This window comes from Thermobia domestica, chromosome 9 (genome assembly GCF_964235325.1).
Source record: "Thermobia domestica chromosome 9, izTheDome1.hap1.1, whole genome shotgun sequence".
NCBI lineage: Eukaryota > Metazoa > Arthropoda > Insecta > Zygentoma > Lepismatidae > Thermobia > Thermobia domestica.
The window spans coordinates 84,089,355-84,105,539 of NC_137462.1; the positions used below are offsets into that span (position 1 = coordinate 84,089,355).

At 37.5% G+C, this 16,185-nt stretch overlaps 1 protein-coding gene across 2 annotated transcripts in view; it reads left to right on the forward strand.

Annotated features, from left to right (window-relative positions):
• Window positions 1-16,185, forward strand: part of hob (bridge-like lipid transfer protein family member hobbit) — a 176,363-nt gene that overhangs the window by 89,484 nt on the left and 70,694 nt on the right. For both annotated transcript variants that reach the window (XM_081771445.1, XM_081771446.1), the window contains exons 18-19: window positions 7,599-7,771; window positions 11,645-11,809. In XM_081771445.1, the coding sequence (XP_081627571.1) occupies window positions 7,599-7,771; window positions 11,645-11,809 (338 nt within the window). The remainder of the gene's footprint in view (window positions 1-7,598; window positions 7,772-11,644; window positions 11,810-16,185) is intronic.

The window sequence follows — 16,185 nt, forward strand, 5'->3', positions numbered from 1 at the left end:
CTGCAAATTTATTTTGCAGTTCTTCGCCACCCTACGAATCTTCAGTTTACCTCGGTAACAGTAGCCAGTAACGACCATGAATCCTTTTGGGAAGGATTCTTTACAGACACGGACCCACCTTCTGAAGTTCTTGGCGCCTTTCTCTCGGTACATGATGGCTCTCGGTTTGCCGCAGTCGGAAAGGTAAATCCATGCTTCATCGAGCGTTACAACGTACGTCCACCTTTGTTTTGCCAGATGCCGTTCGTACAGCTTCCGGGCGTTACACTTTCGTTCCTTTTGGTGGGCATCGGTGAGAAGATGACCGCGAGCTTCCATGACTTTTTCCAGCTTGAGTTGATGGTGTAACGTCCGGCTCACAGTCCCCAAAGACACGTGAATACGATTAGCCATACACCTTTGTGTTGGCGGATTTTCTTGCATTACCATTTTGCGAAGTTTCCTCTGCATGGTGGAGGTGGCCTTGGTGCATTCCTGCTTCCTAGGCAACTTCGTTGGTGATCCAAGTGGTGGAGCTTCGTTGCCCTTGTACTTTTTAATAACATTTTTTATTCCACTTAAACTGATGTTGCAACCATTCTTCTTGCACTTTTTTCTAATGACAGAAACACTAAAGTTGACGTCATGTTAGAACCGCAACATAGCCCTCCCAAAACCGGCTTAGTTTGGGCGGCATTTTGGTCACAGAGCGGAATCCCACACACTTGGAAACAAATTTAACACAACACTCACAACAATGGTCCTGTTTTGTGCGTTATTGTCGTCCGCGCGGAAAAACAACTCTGTTCACAGGAAGCCACTGCACAACACTGCAGGACGCCACGAGCCAGGTCGGGTGAGTCCATTCTGTCCGGGAGGGGAAAGGAAAGAAATCGGCCAAACGTAGGCTGAACAACCTCTGTATACTTCAGAATAGATACAACTCTTCAAAGTTTGCTAAAAAGTATTCGCGCAATTCATAGAGTCCAGATTGAACACACCATAACCACGTTGTGAATACACAAATTCAATCAAAACTTGGAGGCATGATTCTCACTTACCATGTCGATGTGTGTATTAAATTCAGGTGCTAGTATCCAGTTTGATACAAAGATATGCACTTGTAAAGTTGGTCAGAATTTCGTAGATGCACATTTTTGGATATCTTTGGAAGCAAAATGTCAACTGTACTCTCTCCAATCGGATGGCTGGAAAGAGGCAAGAAAAATAATCAAGCTTTAAAAGCTGTGTAGTTTAATTTTAGAGCCTGCTTCTCAATGAATAAAAAAAAATGTTGAAAAGATTGTACTTGTGATCCTTAGTGAAAATTTATATAACTGAGGTTTACGTGTTTATTGAGTATAGGTCGAACTAGGGTCATTGAAAATGATTTGTATTGTACTGAACATGCATAACTACAAATATACATATCAATTTAAAGCATGGGACCGCGTTGGCTCAGTGATAGTGTTCACCTCTGGTGCATGGTGTCCCTGCTTCGATCCCAGATCGCGCCAAATGAACTCTGGTGGACAGACACCGTGTACGTGGATTTCACCTTTTTTGAGAGGGGGAATCCGTTTCCTCACACTTCATTCCTTTTACCATTTCGTTCATTTCTCATCATCACCGTCTCCTGTAGCCTAGCCGGCATAACCATGGGACGTAAAACTAAAAGATTTCATTTTTTCCAATTTAAAGCATAGACATAACATTAAAATGAATAGAAGCGTACATAATAAATTTGCGAAACGTGCAATATACTAAACGATCAGTTCCAGTTTTGGTTAAGTAGGACTGCAATCCTGTCTTGGACAGATTCTGGATAAATGTATTCTCTTCCTGATAATGTTATTGGTAGTGCGTCTAAAGTCATAAATATATGTTGTTCTGAAATCCAACAGGTATATTGAACAGTTGGCCAAAGGACTAGTTTACTCAGTAATGCTCTGTACTTGCTAAAGAATTGAGGAGGAATTTTAATGCTAGATTTAAAAAAGAAAGACGTGATGAGCACCTTTAAGCAATACTGTGCTTAGCTATACCCGTAAAAGAACCACTTTTGGAATGATGCGAAGTTGTCAAGTAATGGGTACCAGATATTGTTGAAAATGCATATATCAGAATTTAGGACCTCTACTCCGTTTCCCTCTCCAAATAATAATAATCTCCAAAACTATATTTTGAGTTCTATTGTGAATCTTCTTTAATACTTCATTGCTTCCACGGAAAGAACCCATAAGATAATAGTTTAACGCACACATTTATATAATGGACCAAATATTGTTAACTGTATAGTGTGTCGTAGAGCTGTATTTCGCTGCAATATCGTACGAACCTCATTGTACGCTTTATCCAGCAGGCTTAATTCTTTAGATTTCTCCTTGAACCGTTAGGTATTTATGTTATTATTCTTCTTTACGGAAGCAAGGATAACTTCAGTACTTCAAGTTTAAATCAAGTAGATCAGTACGCTTTTCCTCTTCGAGAATCAGATATACTCATAGACGAGTTTTAGGCCACAGGTTTTGCTAATTTTTTTTTTTCTTTGGGGGAGGGGCTCATTTTTATTACAGATGGCACAATGGAACTTAATTATACCACAATGATGTGTTGAAGAATACTAACCACAAAGGAGAACTTAACATAAATAAAATTATTAATTGCATGTAGTATTCTTGAAATTTATAATAAGAAAAGATAAGGTGAAAAAATAAATATTCAGATAAGTAGATAACAGTATATATACAGGGTGTCCATAAAGTCTTTTGCCACCCCTAAAACTCGGAAACGGTGAAATATATGTCAAAACGGGAAAACACCTATTTCATCATTTCTATAAATACCACGTATTGAGAGAAACCAAGTTGCCCCAGATGCCCTCGGAGGGTCCCAGACAGGGTCCAACTCAACTCAAAATTCTCAAATGGCAAGGGAGGTCAAGTAGTATATCGTTTGAAAGCTATTTTCAAAAGAAAGACGGTGGAATAAGTTTCGACGCTCTCCAGTAAACCTGTACAAAATGACGGCAGGTCAAAATGTCAATACAGTTTGCATTGAAAAGTCTTTGGCCACCCCTAGAAATCTGAAATGGCTCAACAGCTATCAAAACTATAAAACACGTATGTCATCATTTCAAACGTAACACGTATTGAGGGAAACAAAGTTGCCCCAGGGGCCCTCGGAGGGTCCCAGACGGGGTTCCAACTCAAAATTCTCAAATGGCAAGGAGGGTCAAGTAGTATATCGTTTGTAATTATTGTTAAAAGAAGGAAGATGGGACAAGTCTTGCGTTTCAATACCAACCTTGTGTAAAATGGCGGTGGGATCAAAATGTTAACACGGCCTTCGTCGAAAAATCCATGGGCACTTCCAGTGATTCGAAATGGTAAAACATAAAATGTCAAAGCGCTAAAAGGGGTGTTTTCTTATTTGCAAAGTACAGCTTTTCGATGTGCAAATATTTGTCCCAGAATCCCTGCAGCTTCCCAAGTGGGGTCCAACTTAAAGTTTGCGAAGAGAAAAAGGGTCAGGTTATTTGAAAATTATTGCTACAAGTTCGGAATGGCTATGCAAACCGTGTCCGGAAGAACAGGGATTGGATGAACTAAGAGATATGTAAACAGTCAGATCTATCGAAAGATTTAATTAACATGGTGCTATGTGTGCATTACTAATTGAGACAATACTATTTCAAGTAGAAGTGTGCCTACTACTACTTCTGATGCTATTACTATTATTCCTATTACAAGTAGTAGTAGTACTGTTATTAGTATAACTAGGCCTACAATTTGCTTTATACATACCATATGAAAGAAGATGCTGGAAGTGAGTCCCATTTACCTCTTGGCAGTAGAAAAGACGATTATGACAAGAGTCTCGAACATATGCGAAAGTTTCTGGTGAAATATCCCTACATGCTGCTGTTATTCGTCGCTTTTGGTCTTCTACACTTATAAGTTTTGTTTTGTATACAACGGATTTGAGAGGTATCCCCACAAGAAAAAAGTCATTGGGAGATAAATCAGGTGATCTTGGTGCCCATTCAATCCCCCCCCCCAAAAAAAAGAAAGTAATTGGAAGATAAATCAGGTGATCTTGGTACCCATTCAATGTGACCACTGCGACCTATCCAGCAGTTGGGGTAAGTAGTGTTAAGATATTCACGCACTGAGCTCCCCGTGGCTAAGCGGTTAGCGTACGCGCCTTTGGCGTGGGAGACCCGGGTTCGATTCCCGGCGGGAGCTCATGTGGTTCGGATTCCACGTTAATCAGTAGGTCCACGTCTCATATAGCCTCGCTGCTGAATGGGACGTTAAACTCAAAATCAACTCAACTCATATTCACGCACTGCTTGAAAATAGTGTGCAGGACATCCATCTTGTTGGAACCAAATAGCGCCTACATCATACTCAGAAAATCTGTTTTCATCTGATGTATTTTCTACCAGATCTGATATTAAGGGGTCTGTTGTATCCCTTAAAATTTGTAGATGCAGATTGCCGCTTAGAATTTCATCAATGAACAAAGGACCAACTATGTGATTCCCCAAGATTCCTGCCCAAACATTGATTTTCTGGGGCCTTTGACTATGTCCTTCCCTGAGTATATGCGGATTCTGATCCCCCCAAAACATAACATTCTGTGTATTGACACGTCCATCCAGGGAAAACGTACTTTCATCCCTAAGACAGATGTTGTGTAAAAACTGTCTATTTTCGGCAATTCTTTGAGTCATGAGTTCACAAAATTCGATACGCCGATCAAAGTCAGCATCTCCGAGTTCATGCTTTATATGAATTTTGTAAGGGTGAAATTTATGAGTTTTCAAGACCTTATCTATTGAGCTTCGTAGAATATGCGTGTTAAAGCTTAGTTCTCTGAGAGAAGTAGTAGGATTGACAGTCATACTTCCAATTACTTCAATAACTGTTTCTTCCCCTATCTTCGGTCGTCCTGAGCGTGGTCTATCTTTAACGCTTTGTGTTTCCCGAAATTTTTGCACAAGGTGACAGACATATTGATGACTGGCACTGGGACGTTCAGGATACAATTCATTAAAGCGTCTCGCTGTGGTACGATAGTTACGCGCACATTCTCCAAATAAAAATATTATTTATCTTCACCAGAAAGTGACCATTCATTATAACAATCTTGCATAGTATCCAAATCCGTATTCAGCATGTGCCGTGTAAGAGACACTCTTTGCCCTAACCTGCCTGTCTGAACATTCACACACTCATCTCCTAACAATCGTTCTGTACGGTTACAAGATGACTAACGTGGAAGAACAACACATACTAGCTGTTTTCACCTACGTCGATTGAACGTTGCCAGGGAATTACGTACTGCTAAATTTCACGAGGTTATACGTACTACAAACGCTAGGAACAACTGCAATGGTCACTGTAGCATCACACCTTTACAAGTATAAAACTGTGGCTGGTAAGGCCAAACATCAAATACTCTAATGGGTCAAATGGCAAATACGCTTATTACGGCGCTAAACATTACGGCATCTATTACATGAGGCGTGTGCAGTTCAAACAACCAATCTGTAAACGCTTGAGATCTTCGCGATTCACGTGTATAATACCTAGTTAGACGAAGGAAAACAAGTAGACACGAACTCATACGAATTCACATTATGAAGATGGTCATTCCCACTACGTAGTCTCAACATGAACACAACGCTAACAAACAGCAAGATAGTGATCAGTGTTTGCATGGCTTTTGGCTGAAGTTACGGGATTAGGTCCTAAAAGGCAAAGTTTGTCTATAAAAGTGAGGGAGAAAAAGCGATTTTAGAACATTTACAGTTTTCTCAAGCGGATATGTCGAAAACTATTAGGAATAGGGAGAAAAAAAAAAAAAAAGAAATAGAAACAATCTTGGATATTTTCTCACTTTTCTTTGTGAACATAAAAACTTTTTCGCTACGACCCACCGTTTTCGACATATAAACGAAAACCCGAAAAAGTGACCTTCCCCGCCCCTCCTGGCCCCCGCTCACATAGTAGGTTCGGGACTTTTAATATGTTTATCTCCTAACTCCTCCAAACAGCTGTGTCAAAAATTCTGTTCCCAAGCATGTCCTCTACACCCCCGTTTTGAGCGTTTATTAACTGGACTAACAGACAAAGATTGTGTTAACATTTTCAGTCCCCCGCAATTTCACACAGGGTTGGTATAGCAGGGCTCATAGCAAGTCACTTTTTTTAACTAAAAGTTACTTTTTTTCAAGTTGGTCAGTAAAAGTTACTTTTTTTCAAATTTGCCACTAAAAGTTACTTTTTTGGGAGGTAAAGTGACTTTTTCGTGTGATTTATGCAGTTTTCTAAGAAAAATATTATAAAAATAAATGGAAAAAGGCAGAAACTTGTTACTCATGACTTCTGAAAGCTTCAGTACGTGTTGCCACATGTGAAACAGTCAGCTTTATTCTATCTTCAGCTTTTATTCTTTCTAAAGAACAGTGGATGGTTGGTGGATGCTTAAGCTCTCAAGGTGGGGTTGAGAACCCTTTTGTGTCTATTCTTTCTTCTGTCATAATAGTCTTTTAGTTTTCTCTCGTAATAGTTAACACTCCGCTGAATGATGTGTATGTGTGTTCGTGTGGTTCATCATGTTCTTCTTAAGGGTAAGTGATGAATTTGAATATTTCATGGCTTTGAGAATTCTCAATGCTAAGTTAAATATAATGTCTGGAATGAAGAAATTCAGAAATAGGCCAGAACTGGTTCCACTTACTCAGAAGCTTCTTACATCTGCTAAGTCTGCTTACCGTAACTAAAAAAACATACTTAGAATACCTAAGAAAGAGGGAAGCTCAAAAAGAAGAAGAAAAGATTAAACAAAACAACAAAGAGAGAGGTGATGGAGAAATTGACAAAGGAAAAAAAAAAGGGGCATGATGAGATTTTGGTCACTTTTTGGTCAATTTTTCATGTGCTTTAGGTCACTTTTTCGTGTACTTTTGGTCACTTTTCAACTATTTACCCGAGACCAGACTACTATGAGCCCTGGTATAGCCACAAGACTTGTTCCATCCTCCTTTTAACAATAGATTTCAAACGGCCATTTGCAACTTTTGCGTTGGATCTCGTTTTGGACCCTCCGAGGGTCCTTGGGGCAACTTTTTCCCCTTAATACGTGTTTCGTTTGAAATGATGAGATACGTGTTTTTCAGTTTTGATAGCTGTTGAGCCATTTCAGATTTCTAGGGGTGGCCAAAGACTTTTCAATGCAAATTGTATTAACATTTTGACATTCCGCCATTTTGTACAGGTTTACTGTAGAGCGTCGAAAATTATTCCATCGTCTTTCTTTTGAAAATAGCTTTCAAACGATATACTACTTGACCCCCTTGCCATTTGAGAATTTTGAGTTGGACCCCGTCTGGGACAATTTTGTTTCTCTCAATACGTGGTACTTTAGAAATGATGAAATACGTGTTTTCCCGTTTTGATATATATTTCACCGTTTCCGAGTTTTAGGGGTGTCCAAAGACTTAATGGACACACACACACACACACACACACATATATATATATATATATATATATATATATATATTACTAATTAACTTTTTATTTCTCTTAATCTTACTCTTGTATTAGTCCATGGCCTGAAGAAGGTTTAGAGTTCTCTACGTTGTGGTGTCGATCGATTCGAGCAAGCTGCAAAGCATGGAAGTTCCAGCTGAGAGATTTCCCGCAGCCATTGTTAGACATTCGTGAAATGCACATCTGGGGAAGACTGGTTGGCGCGGAAGTTGAGGCAACAAGAAGAGGTAAAAGATCCAATAATTAATTAACCACAAGAAACACAAATTGTGTAGTTCGAAGATTATTTAGCATTCATTTGTACTAATAGTAATAAATTAATAAAATTAAAAAAAAAAAAAAAAAAAAAAAACTAAAAGTGAGTAAATCGTCAGTGATATATTTCGAAATTGTATCGTACTTCTTCCTCAAGATACCAAAGTTGCACTAATTACATACTTTTTTTTTAATACATAGTTTATGGTTGATATTATAATCTTGTAAACATGATAGACTAGATAGACTTAAAAGTACGCAGTTAGCGTGTACAACAGAAAACGGAATGCTAATTGCAGTCTATGATCACAGTCACAACAATTTCACATTACTCTATGGTTCTTCAGTTATTTTGTCTTCTACTCATAATAATAATATCGTGCAAAATGATTTGGAAAATATTTTATAAGACGTTCCGAATAAATAAATTATTGTTTTCTATGCTAGCTTGTGACTGTAATCATAGACTGCATTAGTATTCCACATTCTGTTGCACGTATAAAACTTAGTTGTATATTTTCAAATTTATCCTATGTATCAAGTTGAAAGTATCAAAGATTAACTATGAAAGAGGAAAGGGAGTATGTAATTAACTCAACTTTGTAGGAATTTGAGGAAGAAGTGCAATACTTCTTCGAAATATATCGGCAAAACGTTATTATTTTTTGGACAGATGAATATTGGGTAGGTTATAGTTTATGTGATTAAGAACCTAAAGATTCTTGTTGTTATCTTAGTAAATGCACCTATTCATTTATTTGTCGTATAATTCCATAGTATGGTATGTAAAAAGTATTGATAAAAATGTATGTAATAATGATCAAGTTTTCACCAGAGAATTCCATGCACATCTTACATAAAAATATATGGGACAACTATATGGAATGATGAACGAGAAATAATAGAACTAGAGCAGGCAAGATTCAGGTACAAATAATAATAATAATAACAGCGGGAGCTCGTGTAGTTCGGATTCCACGTTAATCAGTAGGTCCACGTCTCATGTAGCCTCGCTGCTGAACGGGACGTTAAACTCAAAATCAAATCTAACAATAATAATAATAATAATAATAATAATAATAATAATAATAATAATAATAATATAAAACATGGGAAACCTAAAACTTCGACCACGATCAAAAATTATAACACTGTACAGACTTCGCCTTAACACAGAACTCCATATAAATTTCATCAAATGAAGCGTAAAGATTAGAGTTTGTGATAGTGTAATGAAAAACAAAGAACTATGAATTATGTTCAGTGCCAATTATTCAAGCTGAAACGAAAATATTTATACAAAATACTGTAAGCTTAATATGGATTAGATTCCTTAAAGTGTAAAACAAATATTAACTTCGAACAAACTAGACATTTTAAAGCACTTAATATCATATCATCAAAACAAAGGAATTCAATTTTAACAATATATATGTTACAGTCAGTGTGAACAAAATCACAATAACGGGACTAAGATAACACAAGGAAAGCATCATTCAGTGAAAATTATAATTAAATAAAATCCAGTTAGTAACAATAACAACAAGATAATTGCATTAGGTAAAGAAACCTTTGAACGTACAGTATTAGGATTAGTTTTATCAAAAGAACTTTCTATTGCAATCGTTTAAATAGATCCCGCTACAAGTTATGAAAGGAAATCACTGGCATTAATTAAGTGTATCTGCGTTCAAGAAACATTTTAACAAAATATTGATATTACTATTTGCAACAAAAAAGTATAGGTCATATCATGAATGTAAGAAATTAACCAGAAATCAATTTTATAATTCAGTAATATGTTAAATGGTATGTACACCCATGTCCAAAATGATTGTCGCATATCTATAACTGTCTTCTAATAAGAATATAATTTGATAATGATTTTTCCAGGGTACTTCTAATACCTATACTATGTGTATAATCGGGAAATGTATATTTGTGGTAAATTTCATAGGAAAAGAATTATAAAAACGAAAATTACAATGAGTAAAATAAAATGTTGCTAAATGGACAAGAAAATTTTATTTTCGTTTTATTGTTCTTATTTACTGCTCTTTTGACATGAAATTTGCTATATACATGTCTTTGCCAGTTATACACACACTATCATTATAAGAAATACCGGGCGAATTTGTTATCAAATTATATTTCTACTACAACATATTTATAGACATGCGACAAAAATTTTGGACATGAGTACATATGGAAAATAATAGTATGAACAAACAAAACAATATATGTACAGGATGCGGCAGGTATTTGAGAACAAAACCACGTCTGCAGGCAATAAGGAACAAATATAGAGAGAGCATGTGTTACCTTCTAATATGCTGTACAAGTGATCACATGCACAATGGATGACATCATTCAATGAAATTGCCATCAGCTGCAATAATAGCCCCTACCCGCTGTCGAAACGGTCCAGGCAGTAATGAGATGGGTATTGGGAATGATTGTCATTGCATCCACAACAGAGGCACTCTGAGAGACACAATGGTGGTGTTAGAATGCTTATTGGAGTCCCTCTCAACAACGCCTCATACGTAATAGTCCATTGAGTTAACATCTGGAGAACCGGTGGTGGACACACACACACACACGTTGGTTGTAACATGATCATGAAAGTTGTCGGGTAGCCATTTTTGGGTGGTATGGGCTGTATGGGGGTGGAGCAGAGTGCTGCTGAAAAGCGTGCGGCGTTGACTGGCACCTTGACGAAAGAAATGTGGAAGTATCACGTTTCATCACTTCACACAAGTCCCAAAACCATAACTGAGGCTACAAATTTGGTGTGCATGACGGTCAGAATCTCCTCGTGGCATTTACACAGCCACCGGCCATTTTGTGGTTCAGTTTCTGGTCCTGGACAAAGATTTTCTAATCGAAGAAAATCCAGAGCGTCCCAGGCTCTTCCGGATGTTTCAGCTTGATCAGGAGGCGCTTGGCTTTGATCAAGCGGTTCGCCCTGGTTCTCTAAGACGAGAACTGATTTTGAGTTTAGCATCTTTCAGCATCGAGGCTGTATGAGACGTGACCCTACAACTTAACGTGGGAAATCTCTCGGACAAGAACTGACCTCTCCACATCACGTATGACTTGTAACGAAGGTTCTCATGAACCACACATTAGATGGTGGCCTGGTCAACCTGCAGCTCACCACCGTGTGCCCGCATGGAATTACCAGGATTCTCATCGATGGCAGCTTGGACAGAAACTGGGGAATTCCGGCGTCGTTATAATGTCCGAGCACTGATAATGTTTCCTGTGGAAAACTGAAGTCACATCACCGCTGGTAGCCCCAGTTCTCTCTGAACTTTGAAGACGAATGATAGAGCAAAATTCAGGAGTATAGCGATCTGTGATTCGTAGTGACCGACAGTCAAGAAGATGATGGCAGCATGTCTCTTCATTTCCTTGGTTAGCCTAGGTTCTCTCATGTTTACCTGCAAACGAAAGGATTTATAACTATTACGTACAGGATACTGTGTCACCAATAATGTGTGTTCTCAAGTACCTGCCGCACCCGGTAAATGAAAAGATTTACAAACATAACCTAAACGTAGTAGTAGAGAGGAGTTAAGTAAGTTGTATAGACACACGATATGTTTTTAAAAATCACGTTCTTTAACATAACTGTTTTAAATACGCTAATATTTCATTTGTACTTAACATCTGAGATAAGTTTCGTATTTGAATACAGTGAGATGTGTCTGTAATAGTATGATTGTGTTTGGTATTGTCTGATTTTGTGTTTAATTAGATCTTCCTGTTTTGAAGTGTAAATATCTTTTTTCCAAATGATGGCAGTAATTATTTATTTTTTTCTTTCTTTTCATTTTAAGCAAAACGTTCCTGTGTTGTTGAAATCGGAGAACCATGGGATAATGTGTACGTAGAAAGAAGTATGACGTCATTGAAATTCTATCATGACCTAAGTTGTGATGTAGAACATTTCAGCTACGCGTTTGGCCCTTGTTGGGAACCTGTTATTGCACAATGCAATTTAAGTAAGTATTATAATCATGTGAGGAATAAGAAGAATCAACCGACTTTTCCCTACACCATATCTTGTATACGTACAAATTCAGTGACTTTTCAAAACGGAAAAGTGACAGTGAGCCGAGAATTAGTGTTGAGTGTGTGACTGTTCAAGGGGCGAAATAAGTAGTGCAGTGGCTACTGCACTAGCATGTAAGCCGGAGACCCGAGCTCGATTCCCAGCTCAGTCAGTTTTTCAGGTTTTATTATATATATATATATAAGTATTGTAATACCAGAATTCTATAACTCCTTCACACATTAAATGTAAAATGTAATTTTTTAAATGCCTTTTTAGGAGAAAAGGAGCGAAAAACGCTGAATTTGAATCCCGATTTTCCTCCTGCTGGGCTGTTGTTCTAAACAATTTAATTACCATTGGTACTGTCAACTTTTCTGTGTTTAATTACTCAAATTGATAAAATGGACTCCCAAGTGAATTAACCAAATATTTTCCTTAAAAGTGTAATATTTTTTTTAAATCAGTAATACTATATAAACGAATGCCTTTTGTCCGTATCAGCGGCGCTGAAGAAACTTACGCTACAATTACATTACATCTTAACTTAATGTTCTTGAGCCCTCACCCCTACATCTTAACTTAATGTTCTTGAGCCCTCACCGCAGGCGTAATGGTTAGTGTGTGCTCCTTGATGCACGGAGTCCCAGATTTTTTTCCCAGTGTGAAAGCGTTGAAATTTGAACCCATTACGGTGGTTCGGATTTTACTGTAAACTGTAGGTCCAGTCTCATACAGCCTAGTTGCTGAAGATGAACGGTAAACCTCAACAAATAACACTTAATCTTCTTGAGACTTAAAACAGTGTCCCGGTGCATAAAGATTTCTATCATATCGTATATAAATAAAAGTCACACAATACGACAAGATGTGATGCTATTGCAGCGAGTTTTCTTCACTGCAGTTGATAGAAGCGGTGGTCATCCGATAAAACAGTATGGTAATTTACGATGCTTACAAGCTAAGCCTTTGCTTATAATTTCTTGTTTCATTTAATTTAAATTCGGCATTTAATTTAATTTTTGATACCGGTATTGGTTTATAGTGATTCCCCCCCTTTTTTTTCATCCTAGTCTTCATTCTGAAGACCGTATTATTTTAGTATTTAATTATTTGTGTATTTTTCACTTGAATATTGACATTATTTTCTGAATTTTCACAAGTAATTCTTCATGTGATGTTAACTAATCCATGAAAATGATCATTTGTATTGTATGAAGACGATGTGTAGGCGTTGTAGGCATAGTAATTATTTTGTAAGCGTTAGTTTCAAGAAAACCGTGAATGGTGCTGTTCTATATCCTGTACTTTAATTGTAGTTCAAAACGATGTGTGGTTGCCCTACAACTATTGAGACTGCGAAGGTCAAAATTGAAAATACATTTATTATGATTTGAAAATACCATTATGAAACCAAATATGAACTATTTTATTCTGTGACCTTCTGCCATTGTTTCGGCAACAGTATAATCCCATCTCTATAAAACATTTGTGCTTCCTGATCAAAAAATTGTGACATGTGGCTTTCACATGCCTCTTTTGAAACTAACTTATCACCATTCAGGGAGTTCTGCAGAGGATGAAACAAATCATAGTCTGATAGTACCAGGTACGGGTGCATTAAAACCTCCCAGCCAAATTCTCTCAGTTCTAACGGTTGTTTAAAGATGCATGATATTTAGCTTTGTTGATCAGTTCCGGCCGTTTTGTTGAATTGCTAAGTGCACTCGCGTTAATTGTCGACAATAGAAATCCGAAGCTGTTGTTCTGCCCGGTGGCAGCAGCTTGTGACGGACGATGCCCTTCCAATCGCATAGTATATTCTTCCTTGGGTCAGTGTGTTTTCGTCACATACTGTGGAGCGTCTCTTCACTTTGACCATGATCTTTTTCATACATTGTTGTCGTTGGTTATACATTATTCATTACTCGTAATGAACCGCTTCAGAAAGGACTCGTTACGTTTCAGTAAAGATTCACAGACGGAAATTCGATTGAGGCAGAGTGTGTGTCTGAGTCAGATCTTGAACGCATTGTATATTCTTCCTTGGGACAATTTTCTTCACAGGCCTGCACAGCACTTCTTGATCGAAATGAAATTGTAAATTGCGGAACCTTCATTAGTCTTCATGGCGCAATCTTACGTTTGATTATAAGAATTAGAACATTGTGTACATATTTACTAGCTTCAAATAGCGTCATGCCTTACCCGCTTTAACTCATGTACCCTGATATTGTGGACACTAACGCCATTTAATGAGTAAAAGCATCAATACTTTTTAGACTACTTAATATATGTATGAAATGCTACTTGCATCCCCCTTCATAAGCATTTTTTTTTTTTTTTTTTTTTCATAAAACAGATTACGGGAATCATAAGAATTTGACGCAATTCTTATTACTATGAAATTTTATGGCAACCTCTTATCAATGGTAAAATTCTCGGGGATGCGGCACAGGATCGACACGGCATACGACCGACAATTCAGCTCAGAAACCTGTTTCGGTCCTGTGCCGTGTCGATCCTGTGCCGTTTCGGTCCTATGCCGTGTCGATCCTATGCCGTGTCGATCCTGTGCCGTTTTGCTCTCACGCCGCTGCTCTGAAATAATTTAACTTTTAATCATGTGCCTAAAAAAATAATATTTTTATTATCTGTTTAATCTTTGCTCTTACAAATTATAAACTCCTGTCGATTCTATGCCTGTGCAAGTTATATGCATAGAATACGTACGATCGAAACGGCATAGAGCCGACACGGCATAGGACCGAAACGGCACAGGATCGACACGGCATAGGAACGAAACGGCACAGGATCGACACGGCACAGGATCGACACGGCGCAGGACCGAAACGGTATAGGACCGAAACGACGCACGATCATCGCCACTGCGTAGGATCTATAAAACCAAAGATTTATTTCTCATAAAAGCAATCAGAGCCCTGTCAATTGATTTTAAAATATAAGAATTATAAGATATTTACTATATGAATATTAATAATTGTGAGTGACAAAAGAATGATAGTGCTAAATGGACAAAATATAATTTCTTGTGTGCTTGGTCAAAAGCATTTCTATATGTATGGAATACTTATATTATTATTATTATTATTATTATTATTATTATTATTATTATTATTATTATTATTATTATTATTATTATTATTATTATTATTATTATTATTATTACGTTTTAACTCGTTTTGAAATCATGGCCTGATTCCACTAGAAAGCGAAAGCCATGAGAAATGTAAGCTATGGAATACTTTTAATGTTGCTCACTAGAGGAAACATGCTCGCATGTCTTCTCGTCTCGATATCGAGACCACAAGAGACTTTTTTAATAAGAAGCTCAGTTGGGAAGTAATAACTGAGTCGATGGCTCGAGCCGGCTCGCTTGGGGTGAACCATCGGCTCGAGCTGGCTTGGTTGGATGAACCATCTGCTCGGTTCGGCTCATCTGGGCCGAAGGCTCTTGCTGACACGGTTCGGTGAGCTGTTGGCTCGGCTCACTTCTCGGTTTGGGTCCATAGTGAGTGAGCTGTGAGCCCAGCTGCTCAAGTTGTTTACAATTGTAAACCCGGGCCGAACAGTTTTGAAGATATTTGGCCAGTGCCCTATAACTTTTAACAATGTTTGGCTCGAGCCCGAATACTCAACCTAAACCCTCAACCCAAATTCACAAGCTCGTGAACAATATCCTTGACTCCTAGAATTCACGACTACCGAGGTTAGCAATCAACTAGTTTTTTAGTATTCAAACACAGACCGCGTTTCTTTCATGTTTAAACACAGTGTTGTTATAATTATAATTATAATTATTATTTATTATTATTAATAATAATAATAAAAGTTGTACTAGTACTAGTACTAGTATCATTGATAACCTATATTGTCTATGCAAGATACTTGAAGAGAATACTCGAAACTACAAACCAGATTTGGTTCGACTCGACCCGAATTCGAGTCGAGTTGGAGGAAATTTTTCGAATCGCGTTCAAAGATGTCTGTTTTTAGTCGAATCGAGTTTCAAAGAATACTCGCTCGTACTCACTCGTGCCCATCGTAGGATGACCACATTCTAACAATCGAAAAGTAGGACACAAGTATAATAGTACTGTATATGATATCTTACTGCGTCAGCAATACGCATATCATTATTTCAATTAATGTTAACCTTAAGTTAATGAACATTTTTGTTAAGAAGAAGCACTGAACAAAATTATTAAAGGAATTAAACACAACTCCAAATGCTTTGATGAATAACAAATTGGTTTATTTTATGAACGTACAGTCAAAGTTCGTGTTGGGCTAAATAATAATAAT